Source organism: Stegostoma tigrinum, chromosome 17 (genome assembly GCF_030684315.1).
Source record: "Stegostoma tigrinum isolate sSteTig4 chromosome 17, sSteTig4.hap1, whole genome shotgun sequence".
NCBI lineage: Eukaryota > Metazoa > Chordata > Chondrichthyes > Orectolobiformes > Stegostomatidae > Stegostoma > Stegostoma tigrinum.
This window is the reverse complement of record NC_081370.1, coordinates 22,914,765-22,930,215: the sequence shown is the minus strand read 5'-3', so window position 1 is coordinate 22,930,215 and position 15,451 is coordinate 22,914,765. Positions and strand designations below refer to the sequence as shown.

At 38.6% G+C, this 15,451-nt stretch overlaps 1 protein-coding gene across 1 annotated transcript in view; it reads left to right on the top strand.

The window, feature by feature from the left end:
• The window catches only part of otog (otogelin), a 249,461-nt gene that overhangs the window by 220,582 nt on the left and 13,428 nt on the right, over window positions 1–15,451 (top strand). The window contains exons 43-52 of the mRNA XM_048545992.2: window positions 1,537–1,675; window positions 4,706–4,897; window positions 5,116–5,328; window positions 6,568–6,672; window positions 8,294–8,398; window positions 9,827–9,928; window positions 11,378–11,476; window positions 11,569–11,609; window positions 11,693–11,768; window positions 13,374–13,552. Of these exons, the coding sequence (XP_048401949.2) occupies window positions 1,537–1,675; window positions 4,706–4,897; window positions 5,116–5,328; window positions 6,568–6,672; window positions 8,294–8,398; window positions 9,827–9,928; window positions 11,378–11,476; window positions 11,569–11,609; window positions 11,693–11,768; window positions 13,374–13,552 (1,251 nt within the window). The remainder of the gene's footprint in view (window positions 1–1,536; window positions 1,676–4,705; window positions 4,898–5,115; window positions 5,329–6,567; window positions 6,673–8,293; window positions 8,399–9,826; window positions 9,929–11,377; window positions 11,477–11,568; window positions 11,610–11,692; window positions 11,769–13,373; window positions 13,553–15,451) is intronic.

Genomic DNA, 15,451 nt, shown 5'->3' with positions numbered 1-15,451 from the left:
TTCCTCTATGCTGCAAAAATGTAATACCTGTTCATTTGCCTCTTATTCACAAATCATGACCAAAGGTTCTTCTCATATAGTTCAAAGATTTATATTCACTTTCCCCAATCTAATATACATCATTTGCTGCTCTTCTTAAAGAAGATTCAGCAATCACTTCACAAAGCATCTTATGCTAAATTTTTCATGTCTGGACACAAAGCAAAGGTACCTTGAGAGAACAGGAGCCTCAATTTTAAATATGTCTCTGATTCAGGCTGCCTGATTTTCATTAGGTAGGAAAATGTGCCATGCTGTGACCCAACGTGGACCCAACATGAGACCCTTGCTTAAAGTGATGTTGAATGCCCTCTGTACCTTCACGTTTTCTTGTCATTGCTAGTTTCATGTAAATGTAGGTACCTGTAGACTGTGGATACCATGCTGGGTAAATTAATTCATGAACTTTGGGAAAACCTGCTGTGGAGACAGGTACTGCTTGAAAAATGAGTTTAAAAACTCTTGCCATCTTCAAACATTGCAATGCAATGGTTTAGATACTTCCCTAATCCACCTGCTCAGAGATATTATTACACACCCCTACAGAAGGTGAGGAAAGTTTTAATTATGTTTTCAGTATAATGATCATAAAACCTTGTCCCTAAAATGTAAATGACCATTGCACTGCATAAAAGTCCAGATGTATTTGAGTCCTTTCTCCATCTTCTGCATTGTGCAATAGGAAAGGATCAAATGTGAAGGTTTGTCAGGGATGCTGTGCTTTGATTTGGTTGTACTGCATTTCATGTACACTATTACTGCCACCCAGAATCTATCCAAGAAATCTATTCGAGCATCTTAAATTTCTTCTTATTACTGATGTTCTTCAACCTTGACATAATTCTAGTAAATCTCTCCACTTTCTTATAGTCCTTCACAATTTTTCTAACATTTGATAATCAAAATAAGACGCAAAGCACCAGCTGAGGCCTAACCAGCTTAACTGCCTTGTTTTTATATTCTATGTCTCTAATGTCTCTAATCTTAAAGCCAAAGATCCCATCTTTTACATTGTCTTTTTTACCTGCCACAATTTAGCTATATCATTCCCCAGGTCTCTCTGTTTTGTCGCTTACTTCAAAGTTGCCCCATTTAGTTTATAATGGGTGTTCCCATTCTTCTTCCTAAAGTGCCATTTGACTTCTCTTTCGTATGACATGTATGGCTTCTCCATCTCAATGTTTCCTTGAAGTCTACAACTGTCCTGCTAATGATGTTACATATCTGTACGTTTTGTATCATCATTATCTCTACTAATCATTTACAATCAACACGCTTAGTTTTGCATGTTTAATTGTTAGTACTTAGTTTTTTAAAAATAATTACACATTAAAGAGAATAATAAACATTTGATATTGAATTAATGTAATAAATCACATCTCGTGTTAGTGATGAAAGATATTTCAATAAAATCTTGTCTATCACTGAGGACCATTGTTTCTGTAACAGATCACCATAACTGCAATATTGTGAAGAATTTCTTTTTTTCCATGCTAGGTTTCACCAGAAATGTTTTGTGAGCTCTGGATCCGTGATTCATTGTTTATGAGCAACCATTGTTCTGCTCTGGCTGCGTACGTGGCTCTCTGTAACAAATTTAATATTTGCCTATCATGGAGGAAACCAGACTATTGCTGTAAGTAGTGGTTTAAATAAACTGACATATATTTACTGCATGATGACTGCCACAAACCCAGAAGTGAGTAAAACACTCCCTACTCCACTAACAATTGTTGCAATTATTACAATGGTGCATCAAGTGGTGAGTAATATTACTTGGGCATTTACATCAATCTTCAAGTCGAATTATGTATAAATCGCAATCAAAAAAACAAACTGATAATGTGACTATAATGTCAATATCTCATCTGTGCCTTTGTGACTGTCAAGTTCTTGAATTTTTCAATACAGAATTGTCTAATTTTCCTAACCAATGAAAGAAAATGGTAGAGAAGCACAGACAATTATGGAGAGAGGAGGAGGGTCATCATTTCTTTATTCATGGGATGTGGGCTTTGCTGAAAACTCGTATGAATGACCGAGCGGGAGTAGGCCAATGAGTTCTTCAAGCTTGTTCCACCATTGCAAGTCATGGCCGATAAACCTAGTTCGATGCTGTTTTTGTGCGCTTCAGTTGTGATCATACCCCTGGCAAGGTTCCTAATTTCTTTCAGTTCTGCATGAAATTACCAAAATGTTAGGAACCCTGGTGAGGAGAGGTAAATTGGCTATCTTCCTGTATTCATCCAGTGCTGGATGCAGCAAGACTGCTTTTGAAAGGAGCCTTTCCTTTCTCCCAGATGCAATAGAATTTACATTTTAGAAGTAGCCCATTTAAGCAGGCTTTCTTAATTTAGCAAAAGGAGTGAGTTTATTAATTGCTACATGCAAGAAGATTGGCCATGCTAAATTGCCCGCAGTGTTCAGGGGTGTGTGGGTTATAGGGGGATGGGTCTGGGTCTGGGTGGGATGTTTCAAGGGGCGGTGTGAACTTGTTGGGCCGAAGGGCCTGTTTCCACACTGTAGGGAATCTAATAAATGCTATGACACCACACATGCACACAGATCAGAAATGAGTGAAAAGAAAATGAAAGAAATTAAGGAAAAAGATATATGAATTACTGTCTAAATTGTTCACAAAGAGTGGATAGGTGAATGATGTTGACTTTGCAGTGGAGATTACTGGCAGCAATGACATTGGGAGGTGATTAGTTGGTTTCACGATCCTAAATTAACTGGCTGAGATTCTATAATTCTGTTGTCTTTCAACCATGTTTGAGTACCAGCATTCTGAAAAGCGTGAGTACTTTGCTTTCCTGTTTCATTTTTAACTGATTTGCAGCACACAGAGTTAGAGAAGACTTTTACCTGCAACATGGTTAACAAGGGTATAGTTCTTGGCTGTGACAATCATAGCAAACTAATTGTCAGACCCAGGATGGTACATACAATGGTATTCATTCCTATTCGTCCACTCAAGTAAAGTTGGAATGGGCTTTTTAAACTCCTGTCTTTGTGGATTCTTCAAAGGGAAAAACAAACTCTCTGCAGTTTGGAAATAATCCACAGGGAATGGCTTGCTGTTGAACAAGGCACTGTCAGTTCCTCGCTATCTTTGTAATCAACAGAGATCACGGTCTTTGTCTGATGTTTCTTTGACACCTTTAGGTATTACACCCCATTGATTCTACATAAAAGCTTTTGAAAATGCATCAATTGTCCCTCTCTAAAAGATTAGAAGTGTCCATAGAACTTGATGATTTTGACCTCTGGTAATGAGCCTACCTTTTGGGGTTAGGTTTTGTAGTAGAGGCAGATGGATCTTAGTTTGTTCTCTAAAAGATTTCTTTTATAAGTTTAGAAATTCATTTGGAACAGTGACCTTCTTTCTGGAGGGCATGTGATTCAATCAAGGATCCCTGTGGTTTTAATGGATAGAATATTTATACTGCTGAGTTTACGCAGACAAAAGCCCATTAGTTTAACTTCTAACTTCAGTTCAGAAGAAACAGGAATTCAGTTCAGCAAGAGAATCAAGTTTTAGGATCAGATAGTTTGTAAAGATGTCTTCAAGTTGTTAGAATTGAGTTTAAGCCATCTAAATTGTAAAATAAAAGAATTTTTTTTTCATTTTGTTAATAAACTTTTGTTTTATTATGAAAGAATATCTGCTGCCTTGTGTGAATATGTTTCAGTGACTAACTGTCATTGTAACCAGTTGCAAAAATTTATCGATGAAGAGGAGTATGTGGCAGTGTGGTAATACTAATGATAACAAAGTGTGAAGCTGGATGAACACAGCAGGCCAAGCAGCATCTCAGGAGCACAAAAGCTGACGTTTCGGGCCTAGACCCTTCATCAGATGAAGGGTCTAGGCCCAAAACGTCAGCTTTTGTGCGCCTGAGATGCTGCTTGGCCTGCTGTGTTCATTCAGCTTCACACTTTATTATCTTGGATTCTCCTGCATCTGCAGTTCCCATTATCACTGGTAATACTAATGGATGTTTTTTTAAAAAAAATCATTCATGGGATGAGGGCATTGTTGACCAGATAGCATTTATTGCCCATCCCTAGTTGCTCAGAGGGCAGCTCAGAGTGAATGATATTGCTGTGGGCCTGGAGTCACATATAGGCCAGACCAGGTCAGGATGGCAGTTTCCTTCCCTAAAGGACATTAGTGAACCAGATAGGTCTTTCCTGACAATCAGCGGTGGGTTTATTAGATTCTTTATTCCAGATTTTTTTTATTGAATTAAAATTCCACCGTCTGCCATGGTGCAGTTCAAACCCAGGTACCCAGAAGGTTATCTAGGTCTCTGGATTATCAGTCTAGCGATAATACCACTAGGCTATTGCCTACCTGTGGAAATCCAGAAACCCAAGCTGACACTGTAAGCATATAACTTGAATCTCACCATTGCAGATGGTGGAATTTGATTTCAATAAATAAATCTGGAATTAAAAACTTTGGTTTCTTCGTTGCCATTTGCCATTGTCCATTACAGTGAAAACCTCTCTTGTTCTCGAATGTCATTTGTGGTTAATCTCAATTTTCATTGTAACTGTTGTTTACTTGAAATATATTTTGCTGAATTTTTGAACATATATGAATTCAATTTAACCTTAAATAACTTTGCAACAAATGATTTTCCTACTGTTGTTTCAGCCTTTACATGTCCTGATAATATGATATACCAGGCTTGTGTCCCCACATGTGAAGCTCAGACCTGCCAGAACAGAATTTTCTTTCCATCTGAGGATGTATCATGTTCTGTCCTGAGTGAGGGATGCGTTTGTCCTGAAGGAACTATCCTCCATCGTCTAGACTCCACCTTGTGTATACCTGAGGAAAAGTGTGGTAGGGTAGATTATCTTGTCTACCTGTAGCCATAAAGAACTAGCAACATGATCTTCCATTGTTTCTTTTATTATAACTAAATGTGTATGAAACTTGAATATTTGTAGTACCAGGGACATTGGACTCATGCATTATCAGATTACTGTCAACATATTTTAGTGTTTGGATAATTATCTTGTTGCTCAAGAAGGTAATTACATGCATTTCATCATTTTCAGCTTGCACCGATACTTGGGGATTACCACATGCTGCTGGTGAGATGTGGAATGCCTCACTGGATGGATGCTGCATGTACCAGTGCCTGGACAATGGGACAATTATTACAGTTGATCACAACTGCTCTTCGGTCCCCGATCCCATCTGTCACCGTTCTGGAGAAATAGTGGTTAGCCTAGCTGGTGATAAGAGCTGCTGCCCTAAAAAATTATGTGGTAAGCGTTAAATTCTGTCTGCAGCTGATTAGTCCACCATGTCCGGAGAATCTGAGATAACAGAGTGTAGAGCTGGATGAACACAGCAGGCCAGGCAGCATCAGAGGAGCAGGAAGGCTGACATTTCGGGTCTGGACTCTTCTTCAGAAAAATGTCTGGAGAATGTTAGGTTTTCATAAAATAATTATGCTGTAGCCTCATTGCTGTGATGTCCAAAAAAAAAGCATTGTAAATCCCGGAAGTTAAACCTGGAATCAAAACCAGTGTCCTGAACCTAGAACTGTGTTGTAATCATTTAATCCAATGAATAATTCAATCCCAGGCCCAGTATTTCAATTGCACATTGAAAATTGGAACTTTCAACTGCCCCAAGATTACAACATTGACCTTAAACTTCAAAATAAATCAATATACAAAGGCAGAGATAGTAGGAACTACCGATGCTAGAGAATCTGAGACAACAAGATGTAGAGCTGGATGAACACAGCAGACCAAGTAGCATCAAAGGAGCAGGAAAGCTGAAGTTTCAGGTCTAGACCCTTCTTTCCGAAACATTAGCTTTCCTGCTCCTCTGATGCTGCTTGGCCTGCTGTCTTCGTCCAACTCTACGTCTTGTTGTCGAATATACAAAAGTATTCTTGTTGCCTGCTGCACCTCAGATATGCTGGCAAATTGAGCAGGATTGTAGTGGATAGAGAGAGCAGAAGACGGATGTAATGGAGCAGCAGCATGGTGGTCCATTGGTACCAACTTTGAAGAAACATATAGCATTGACAGCAACCTGTATGTATGTAGCTGTTTGTATGCAGCTCTCTCCCAAGCTATACTCTGAAGACCAGTCAGTAGTCTGACATGGATGCCTCAAGCACTGACCTTTTGACCCTCGGGCACTATCTGGAAACAACAGTGAAAATAATTTCTAAAAAGTTATTGCAAATCGATGAGTAGGAAAATTGGGCAATTTCTACAATTTCCACTGACATGGAGCAGATTTAGAGCCAGGTTTTAAGTTGCAAAAATGTAGTCTTATGTTTATTAAGACTGCCAGAAAGGCAACTCTGTTCTTACTCAATTGGAGAAAAGGAAATTGTGTTTCAGCTGGCTTGTATTCTTTTTTTAATGAGCTAATACATTTGTGTTAACTTTAAAAAGGCTTTAAGTACACCGATGCTTTTGTATCCACGTAACAAATGAATAGTATGTTAATGCATGATGCGCTATCACTGTTTCCATTTTCAGCTTGCAATCAAACAGTTTGTGAGACTTTTGCTCCTCAGTGTACCTATGGAGAAAGGCTCATCACCCTTTACAAACCAGACTTCTGCTGTCCTGATTACTTTTGCGGTAGGTATATGTTGATGCAAAAAAATACAGCCTGAAGTATAATCTTGAGTGAGATCATGGAAATTCACAGGGGAAAAATGAAACTTGCACTACGCAACACTTTTAATAAACATAGAATATCTCAAAGATATTTAGAAGTGGTGAAGTTAAGTTGCTGTTTAATGTTAATTATTTGGAAGGTAGTTTTTCTTAAAAAAACCTTGCACTTGCAACCGTATGATGGTAACAAGCTAAACTGCATTTCTGATGTTGATTGAAGGAATAATATTGGAGTGGGAATTTAGACCAAAAATTTCTGTCTCAGCAAAACACAAGTGCTCCTGTTGTGGTCCCCATGTGCACAATTAACTTTTAAAAAAGATATAAATTTCCCAGCAACTGACCAAGAGAATCACATGAGATTTCACATTTGAGACATTTACTGTGACAAACAAACCAACATTAACATAAAGAAAACATTTCTTAAGAGATAATTCATTTCTAAAACTATAAAGAAGTTATTTTCCCACTAACTAGTTAACACAACTAAAATACTTTATGACCTAATTACACATTAAACTACACCATCAGCAAAGGGATAGACTTATCAATGAATTCCCATATTCTTACCAGCTGTCCAGTGGGCTCCCTTCACTCAACTACATGTGGGCTACTTTTCCAGAGGCTTTTGGAAATCCCTTCACTCAATTGTCTGACTATGCTGAATTGACTTTCAACCATAAGATCCTTTTCAATGATTCCTTGTTCCTTAAATCTTCACAAGTCCCATCTCTTTGAATGGAAAAGCACTTCTTCTAGACAGACTATTCGATGATTAACATAAAATGATCCTTTTCTCTGCTTTGCACAACAGCTGTTGCTTCACCCAATACTGTCTATCTATCTTAGAGCCAGTGTCCAGAAAGACCTTTTGTGTTAAGGTTTGGAAATTGCCAAATGATTTGCTATATATTTTGGTCTAGGTCTCTTTGGCAACCAAATCAGATGGGTCTCCCTCTGGGCAGCATTAGTGTGATCACCCCATCCTTTTAGAGCATTCTGTACGACCTTAAATTAAGAGATTCTGGAACATAACTGTCATCTAGATCACTCATTCATGTTGCTATAGATTGAGAGAGTACATGGATAACATGTTTTTTTGTTTCATTTTGTTTTTGTAGAGTCACTGGGAAAGAATTACTTTTATTTAGTCATGGGATGTGAGGATCACTGGCGAAGCCAGCATTTGTTGCCAATCCATAATTATTCTTGAACCGATTGGCTTGCCATGTCATTTCACAGAGTTCCAGCTTCAAATTCAAGTATACATTCAGATAGAGTGAGGAATAGGCATCAAGGGGTCACAGACAGGGCTAGTGATGATAAGCAAATATAAACAACCTACACCATCTCCAAGAAAAACTGGAGAAAGTAAAAAGTTAGGATGGCTGCTAGATAACCTCAAGATATACAATGTTCAAGTTGGGGCCACGCATGAGATGTAAAACATAATAAAAAAAGTTACATTTTAAATTTTGAGTAAATTTACAGTATATACTTTCAAACATTTCAAACAAGCACTTAAACTTTAATGTGTGCAATGTATTTACTGCTTGGCTGACAGGCTGTTTGTTTTCTGCAGAATGTGATCCAAGAAAGTGTGAGTCTGACATTCCAACTTGTCGAGAGGATCAAATGTTAATTGCTACTCGTGCCGATGGAAGTTGTTGCTTAGCATATATCTGTAGTAAGTTGCACAATATATATATTTGATTCAAAATGACTTGTATTTGTTTATTAACTATAATTATAATCCAATCAGTTTTGTATCATTTGCAGTGATACATACTTTATCTTAAATAAGTTCTGTTTTTGTTAGGAACTAAACTCAATTTTAAAATATTTAATGGAAGTCTACAGACAGATCCAAATTGTAAGGAGTTAAAAGTTTGCTTCGACTAATTTCTTTCTATTCCCATTTAACATTTTAGCAGTTTTCATTCACAGTTGTACACAGAGCTTTCAAAATAATATTAACATTTTTGTGCTTTTTTAAATTTTGTTGGAACTCGTTCAAATGTGAGAAGGGACCAAATTTTGTAGTCGCAGTGTAGTAATTTAAATCAAGCTGATCTCTAGGAATAGAGTGGCATTGCTGTCAGCCATCAGGAAAAACAGCAAACCATATTCTCACAGGCAATAAGGAATTAAAAATTTCAGAATCTCACTAATTTTAAATTTAAATTTCAGGTGGAAAAATTAATCACTATCATTGCATTAAAATAGACATTAAAACATAGCTGAACCTGAAAATAAAAAGAAAACATGCAGCATTACTTTTTAATCCTGGCAAAATTTGACATTTTATGTATTTAGCTTTATGTTAAGGACTAATTTTTAAGCATTTTTAAGGACTAATGATAGCAAAATAAGAGTGATGATAACTTAATGTGTCATTTTAAAATGTTTTGTAAGGCTATACCAGCAAGGCTAACAGTGTAAATGGAATAAAATAAAGAACTGCGGATCTTGCCGATCTCAAACAAAAACCAGTGTTGAATCCTAAAGGCTGCAGGGTCCACAAATGAAAGATAGGATGCTGTTCTTTGAGCTTGTGCTGGCACTCACTGGAATACTACAGCAGGCCTGAGACAGAAATATTGGTATGGAACATGCTGATGCATTGAACCTACAGGCTATTGGAAGCCCGGGGTAATTTTTACGAACAGAATGTAGGTGTTATGCATTCACCCATTGTGAGCAGCAAATGCTGTACACTGGATTCAGTGAAGTCCCCTAAATCACAGCTTCACCTGAATGGCATGTGTAGGGCCTTGGATAGTGAGGAGTGAGAGATAAACAGTGTTACACCTTCTGTAATTGCGTGGGAAGGTGCTGTGGTGAAATGTTGCGAGTAGGAGTCGACCAGGGTGTCCTGGATGGAATGGTCCCTGTAGAATGCTGGTAAAGGAGGGGAGGGAAATAGATTTGTGGTTGTGGCATCTCACTGGACATGAGTATGAGGCAAGTTCTTCTAAATTTGAACATCTCCTATAAAGCTTCAGTATAAAAATAACACTGCTCAATGTCTGAACTGAACCTTCTAATTGATCCTTAGAAATAACGTAGAAACTTGCATAAGCATGACGGTAACATCTTATTTTCCTACAATTAGCGTGTGGTGCTTGTGCTGACAAAATTCCCACCTGCCAGAAAGGAGAAATCCTTATCGTAAACAACAATACCACTGAGATGTGTTGCCCAGCCTATCAATGTGGTAAGAACAATATTTTGCTCTGTAAGAAAAACATGTAACAGTTATAGCTTGTGAATGCCAAAGTGGTGATAGAGAGAAATCAAGCTGTAATCTGACATCAGAATCCAAGAAGTGTGAAGCTGATAGGATTTTATCTCAATAGGTATTTTAGATACCAGTTTTACACCACTGCACAGGTGCACTGAACTGAGATGTGCTTCCTGTAACCCCATCATTACTTTGAAATTCAGGTTATTTGCATTGACTTGCTGTTTGGTAGGCTGAGCATCCAGAATCCTGGAAGAAAAGCTCATTCTGGGGCAAGCAGCGATGATGATAATTGCTAACTGTAGAGCCTAACAACCGCTCTGCAAAACATCACCCAGAAGATCACAGCACCTCATTTGTGACGGTGCTCGTTTTAAACTCAAGTGTGCCTTGGTCAGAATGTGCACTTGCACTCTGAGTGACTTTCATGACTTAGACTGTTGGAGCTCCATCATCGAGTGAAGCCTCAGGAGATTATCTTTGTTACCAGTCAGTAAAACAGGCACTGAACTGTGAGGGGGAAAAAATACTAAGCATTTTAGGTGTTTTATGCACTCGTTGCTTTGTCAGACTCAGAGCCCGGCACAATCCATATGGTCCAATAACATTGGCGATCTGGTCTCAGCTCCCTTGTGTTTAATTACAACGCCTGCATCTAGTCTTTTCACAACCCCAACTAAAAGTTTGGTTTAGAGACAGACTTTGAAAGAGATTTTGAAAGGAAGAGAAGGCAAAAGAGAGTGTAAGTAAGGTAGAAATGGAATACCAGATTGCACAGCTTTGATACTTGAAGACACAGCAGCCCACAGTGGGCTAAAGTATGTTTTTGGGGTGTAGTGGAGGGTGGTGGATTTGTGGGGAGAAAGCAGAGTGGCTACAAGGTGAAAATCATAGTAATGGAGAAGCTAAGGTGGTTTAAAAGCTGCAGGAGGTTTCAGAGTAAACAAACAAGTGGATAAGTATGTGGATATGTGGAAGAAAATGGTATGGAGTTGGCAGTCAATGTGAGTCAAAGGAAACAGGGTGATAGGTGACCAAAATTGGATGCTGGCAGCAAATCTTTGAACGAGCTGAAATGTGCAGGGTCTGGAGGTTTGGTTGCCTTTTAGTGGATATCTACTTAGTGGCAAGTTGCTCTGAAGAGACTGCATGGCAAGAGGACAGAAATCAAGAGATGCCATAGAGCAGGATGGGAAATTAATGAAGTGACTTTAATTAGATATGGTGAAAGAACTCTCAGGCTTTGGGACAACAAGCTCTTCAAAAAACTTGATACAATTTGGACTTAGATTTTTTTAAAAAAATGTAAGTTTCAACTTGATAATGCAATGATTCCAGTCGTGAACCGTAACCTGGATCAATTCATGATTTTCTGAGCTTTTTTTGTCCGTTTCTACTGATTTCTGTTCTGTTTCTCTTTAGTTTGCGAAACCAATCGTTGTCCAAAATTTCAGTGTCCTTCAGGAATGAAAGTACTTGAGGCCTGGAGTCCAGATCAGTGTTGCCCATTTCATTCCTGTGGTATGATGACAACTTTAGATTTAAAAGCATTTCAACAAATTTCCGGATTCTGTGACTAAAAGTACCTTGTTTGTAATTATTGTTTGTTTCAGAATGTGCTTGTGATACAGTTCCTAAGCCTCAGTGCAAACCGGTAAGTAACACACTCTCGTCTTTCGATTATATTTGCTGCATTTGTCTGTTTTTTTTATAACCATTCAATCATTTGGCTTGCAGGGAGAAGTTTTAGCTACAGAACAGCAACACGGAAATATCACAGCTGATCTATGTGGATGTCCGTATTACAAATGTGGTAAATGCAATTTTCCCACAGTACAATTATTCTATGGTCTAATTGCAAGCAAGAATTTTTCACCAAACAGTTGGGAATTACATGAGAAACTGAAAATGTCATTTTATTCCAAGTAAATCGTGAACTATTGAAGCAAGTGGAAAGATTTAGGATTTGGCTAATGGATGACTTTTCTTATTAGAATACATTTAAAAATGAAGAAATGTTCCATTGCAGGCAATGTTTTTTTTTCGGTGATGATAGGTGCCTGTTATGAGCTGGCATCTGTGACTCACTTAGTCACACTTTCTGCACTTGAACTTCAAGGTTGTTTATTCAAGCCCTATTTTTGAGTCTTAAGTACAAAATATGTGCAGGCACTCCAGTGCAGTGCCATCTGAGTGCTGTCTTTCAGATGAGATGTTAATCCAAGGTCTTGTCTGTTCTTTAAGGTAGACGTAAATGAGCTGATACATTTTAAACAAGATCAAGGGGTTATGCGTTGCACCCTGATCAATATTAGCCCTCAATCAATAAGACCAAAATAGACTATCTGGTGATTAGCATATTGGTGTTGTGGAACCTTGCTCTGTACAACTTGGCTGTGGCACAGCCTGCATTATAACAGAGACCACACTTAAAAACTATTTCACAGCTGTAAAGCACTTTAGGCTGTACCTCAGACTGTGAAAAGCAGTACATTAATGGAAGTACTGTTTCATAATAAATCATCCAGTAGGGAAGGGTAATCATAAAAATGGGAAGAATTTTGAATTCAGCTCGAGAATAAAAATCTTAGATCAGAATATAGTCTCTTAATCTGAAAGATAGTTACAAAGGTATGAACATGATTAACTAAAGTGAATTTGGAAAATAGACTAAGAGGCAAGACAGTTAGTGAGTGTTTAAGGAGCTATTTCATAATTCTCAACAAATATGGATTGTATTATGACTGAATCTCTCTCCAGGTTGTTCTGAAGTGATAATGAAAAGCATACAAAAGATATGCATGGAACAAAACGTTTTTTTTTAATTCCTTTCAAATATGTTAGCCATTATCAAGACTTGTTTTTATTTTACTCTTCTTGCTTCTGTCACTAAAATGCAGAACAGTAAATAAGAGTGACTAAGCTTCTTGACTTTCATTTACATGAATGGATTCTTCTGAGTGTCTGTATCTGGAGAAGTGTTGAAAATTTCAACTCACTTCTAAGGATTTCTAAGTGCTGTATAATAAAGTGCTTTGGTATATTGCCACATAATTCTTGTCAGAAACACTCCTACTTCAGTGATTGAATGCATTTACAGTATAAACAAGAGTAATTGAACAGATGGGATGCTATTTTGCACATTATTCCATACAAAGCAATTTCCAACCATAAAGCAAGTTTAAAGAATGAACCAGTTGCAATTTGAAAGGAATTTTTCCTCGGCCTTTTATTGATCATTTCTATTGTACATTCCTTCTGAAAGTGAATAACTAATGATTTCTTTATTAATATGCATTTTCTGGACATAAGAAAAAAAACATTGCAGTCCATATTATGACCATTATGTTACATAGTGCATTTTCTCTAATTAATGGCAACAAGGTTAAAAATATGGCTTTTTGTTGTTTTATCACAGTAAATGACCATGTCTGTGTTGATGGAGAAAGGGGTGTATTATACCCTGGACAGACTATTATGGAGCATACAGCAGATGGAGTGTGCTCTGCCACACAATGTACCCATAATCTGGACAACAACACTGGCTTCTACCAACTCGTTGTTAGAATGGTCAACTGCTCAGCTCAATGTGAAATGGTGATTACACATAGAATAGCTATGCTACAACTCTACTTATCTTTGTTTCAGTTTTTGCTAATGTTGTTAAAGTGGTTTTTGGAAGGCCTATAAAAAAAAGAAAATCTGTCGTAAAAGTTGCATTAAAAGCATAAAAGCTCTTAGTTAAGCCAACATTTATTCCAACGTCTGATCCAGTGAAGTCTTAGTGGAAGGATAGATTTCATTTAGTACTTTAAATTATGAGCTACTAAATTAGTGACAGCACATTGTTCTTCTAAGTTAGAACATAGAACAGTACAGCACAGAACAGGCCCTTCAGCCCACAATGTTGTGCCGACCATTGATCCTCATGGATGCACCCTCAAATTTCTGTGACCATATGCATGTCCAGCAGTCTCTTAAATGACCCCAATGACCTTGCTTCCACAACTGCTGCTGGCAACGCATTCCATGCTCTCACAACTCTCTGCGTAAAGAACCTGCCTCTGACATCCCCTCTATACTTTCCACCAACCAGCTTAAAACTATGACCCCTCGTGCTAGCCATTTCTGCCCTGGGAAATAGTCTCTGGCTATCGACTCTATCTATGCCTCTCATTATCTTGTATACCTCAATTAGGTCCCCTCTCCTCCTCCTTTTCTCCAATGAAAAGAGACCGAGCTCAGTCAACCTCTCTTCATAAGATAAGCCCTCCAGTCCAGGCAGCATCCTGGTAAACCTCCTCTGAACCCTCTCCAAAGCATCCACATCTTTCCTATAATAGGGCGCCCAGAACTGGACGCAGTATTCCAAGTGCGGTCTAACCAAAGTTTTATAGAGCTGCAACAAGATCTCACGACTCTTAAACTCAATCCCCCTGTTAATGAAAGCCAAAACACCATATGCTTTCTTAACAACCCTGTCCACTTGCGTGGCCATTTTAAGGGATCTATGTATCTGCACACCAAGATCGCTCTGTTCCTCCACGCTGCCAAGAATCCTATCCTTAATCCTGTACTCAGCTTTCAAATTCGACCTTCCAAAATGCATCACCTCGCATTTATCCAGGTTGAACTCCATCTGCCACCTCTCAGCCCATCTCTGCATCCTGTCAATGTCCCGCTGCAGCCTACAACAGCCCTCTACACTGTCAACGACACCTCCGACCTTTGTGTCGTCTGCAAACTTGCTGACCCATCCTTCAATTCCCTCGTCCAAGTCATTAATAAAAATTACAAACAGTAGAGGCCCAAGGACAGAGCCCTGTGGAACCCCACTCACCACTGACTTCCAGGCAGAATATTTTCCTTCTACTACCACTCGCTGTCTTCTGTTGGCCAGCCAATTCTGTATCCAAGCAGCTAAGTTCCCCTGTATCCCATTCCTCCTGACCTTCTGAATGAGCCTTCCATGGGGAACCTTATCAAATGCCTTACTGAAGTCCATATACACCACATCCACAGCTTGACCCTCATCAACCTTACTAGTCACATCCTCAAAAAACTCGATAAGGTTTGTAAGGCATGACCTACCCCTCACAAAGCCGTGTTGACTGTATTTGATCAAGCCATGCTCTTCCAGATGGTCATAAATCTTATCCCTCAGAATCCTTTCTAACACCTTGCAGACGACAGACGTGAGACTTACCGGTCTATAATTGCCGGGGATTTCCCTATTTCCTTTCTTGAAGAGAGGAATTACATTTGCCTCTCTCCAGTCCTCAGGTACGACTCCAGTGGAGAGCGAGGATGCAAAGATCTTCGCAAGTGGCGAAGCAATTGCATTTCTCGCTTCCCAAAGCAGCCGAGGACAAATCTGATCCGGGCCTGGCGACTTGTCAATCTTAATGTTTGACAAAATTTTCAGTACATCAGCTTCCTCTATCTCTATCCATTCCAGCATGCACACCTGCTCTTCAAAGGTTTCATTCACTACAC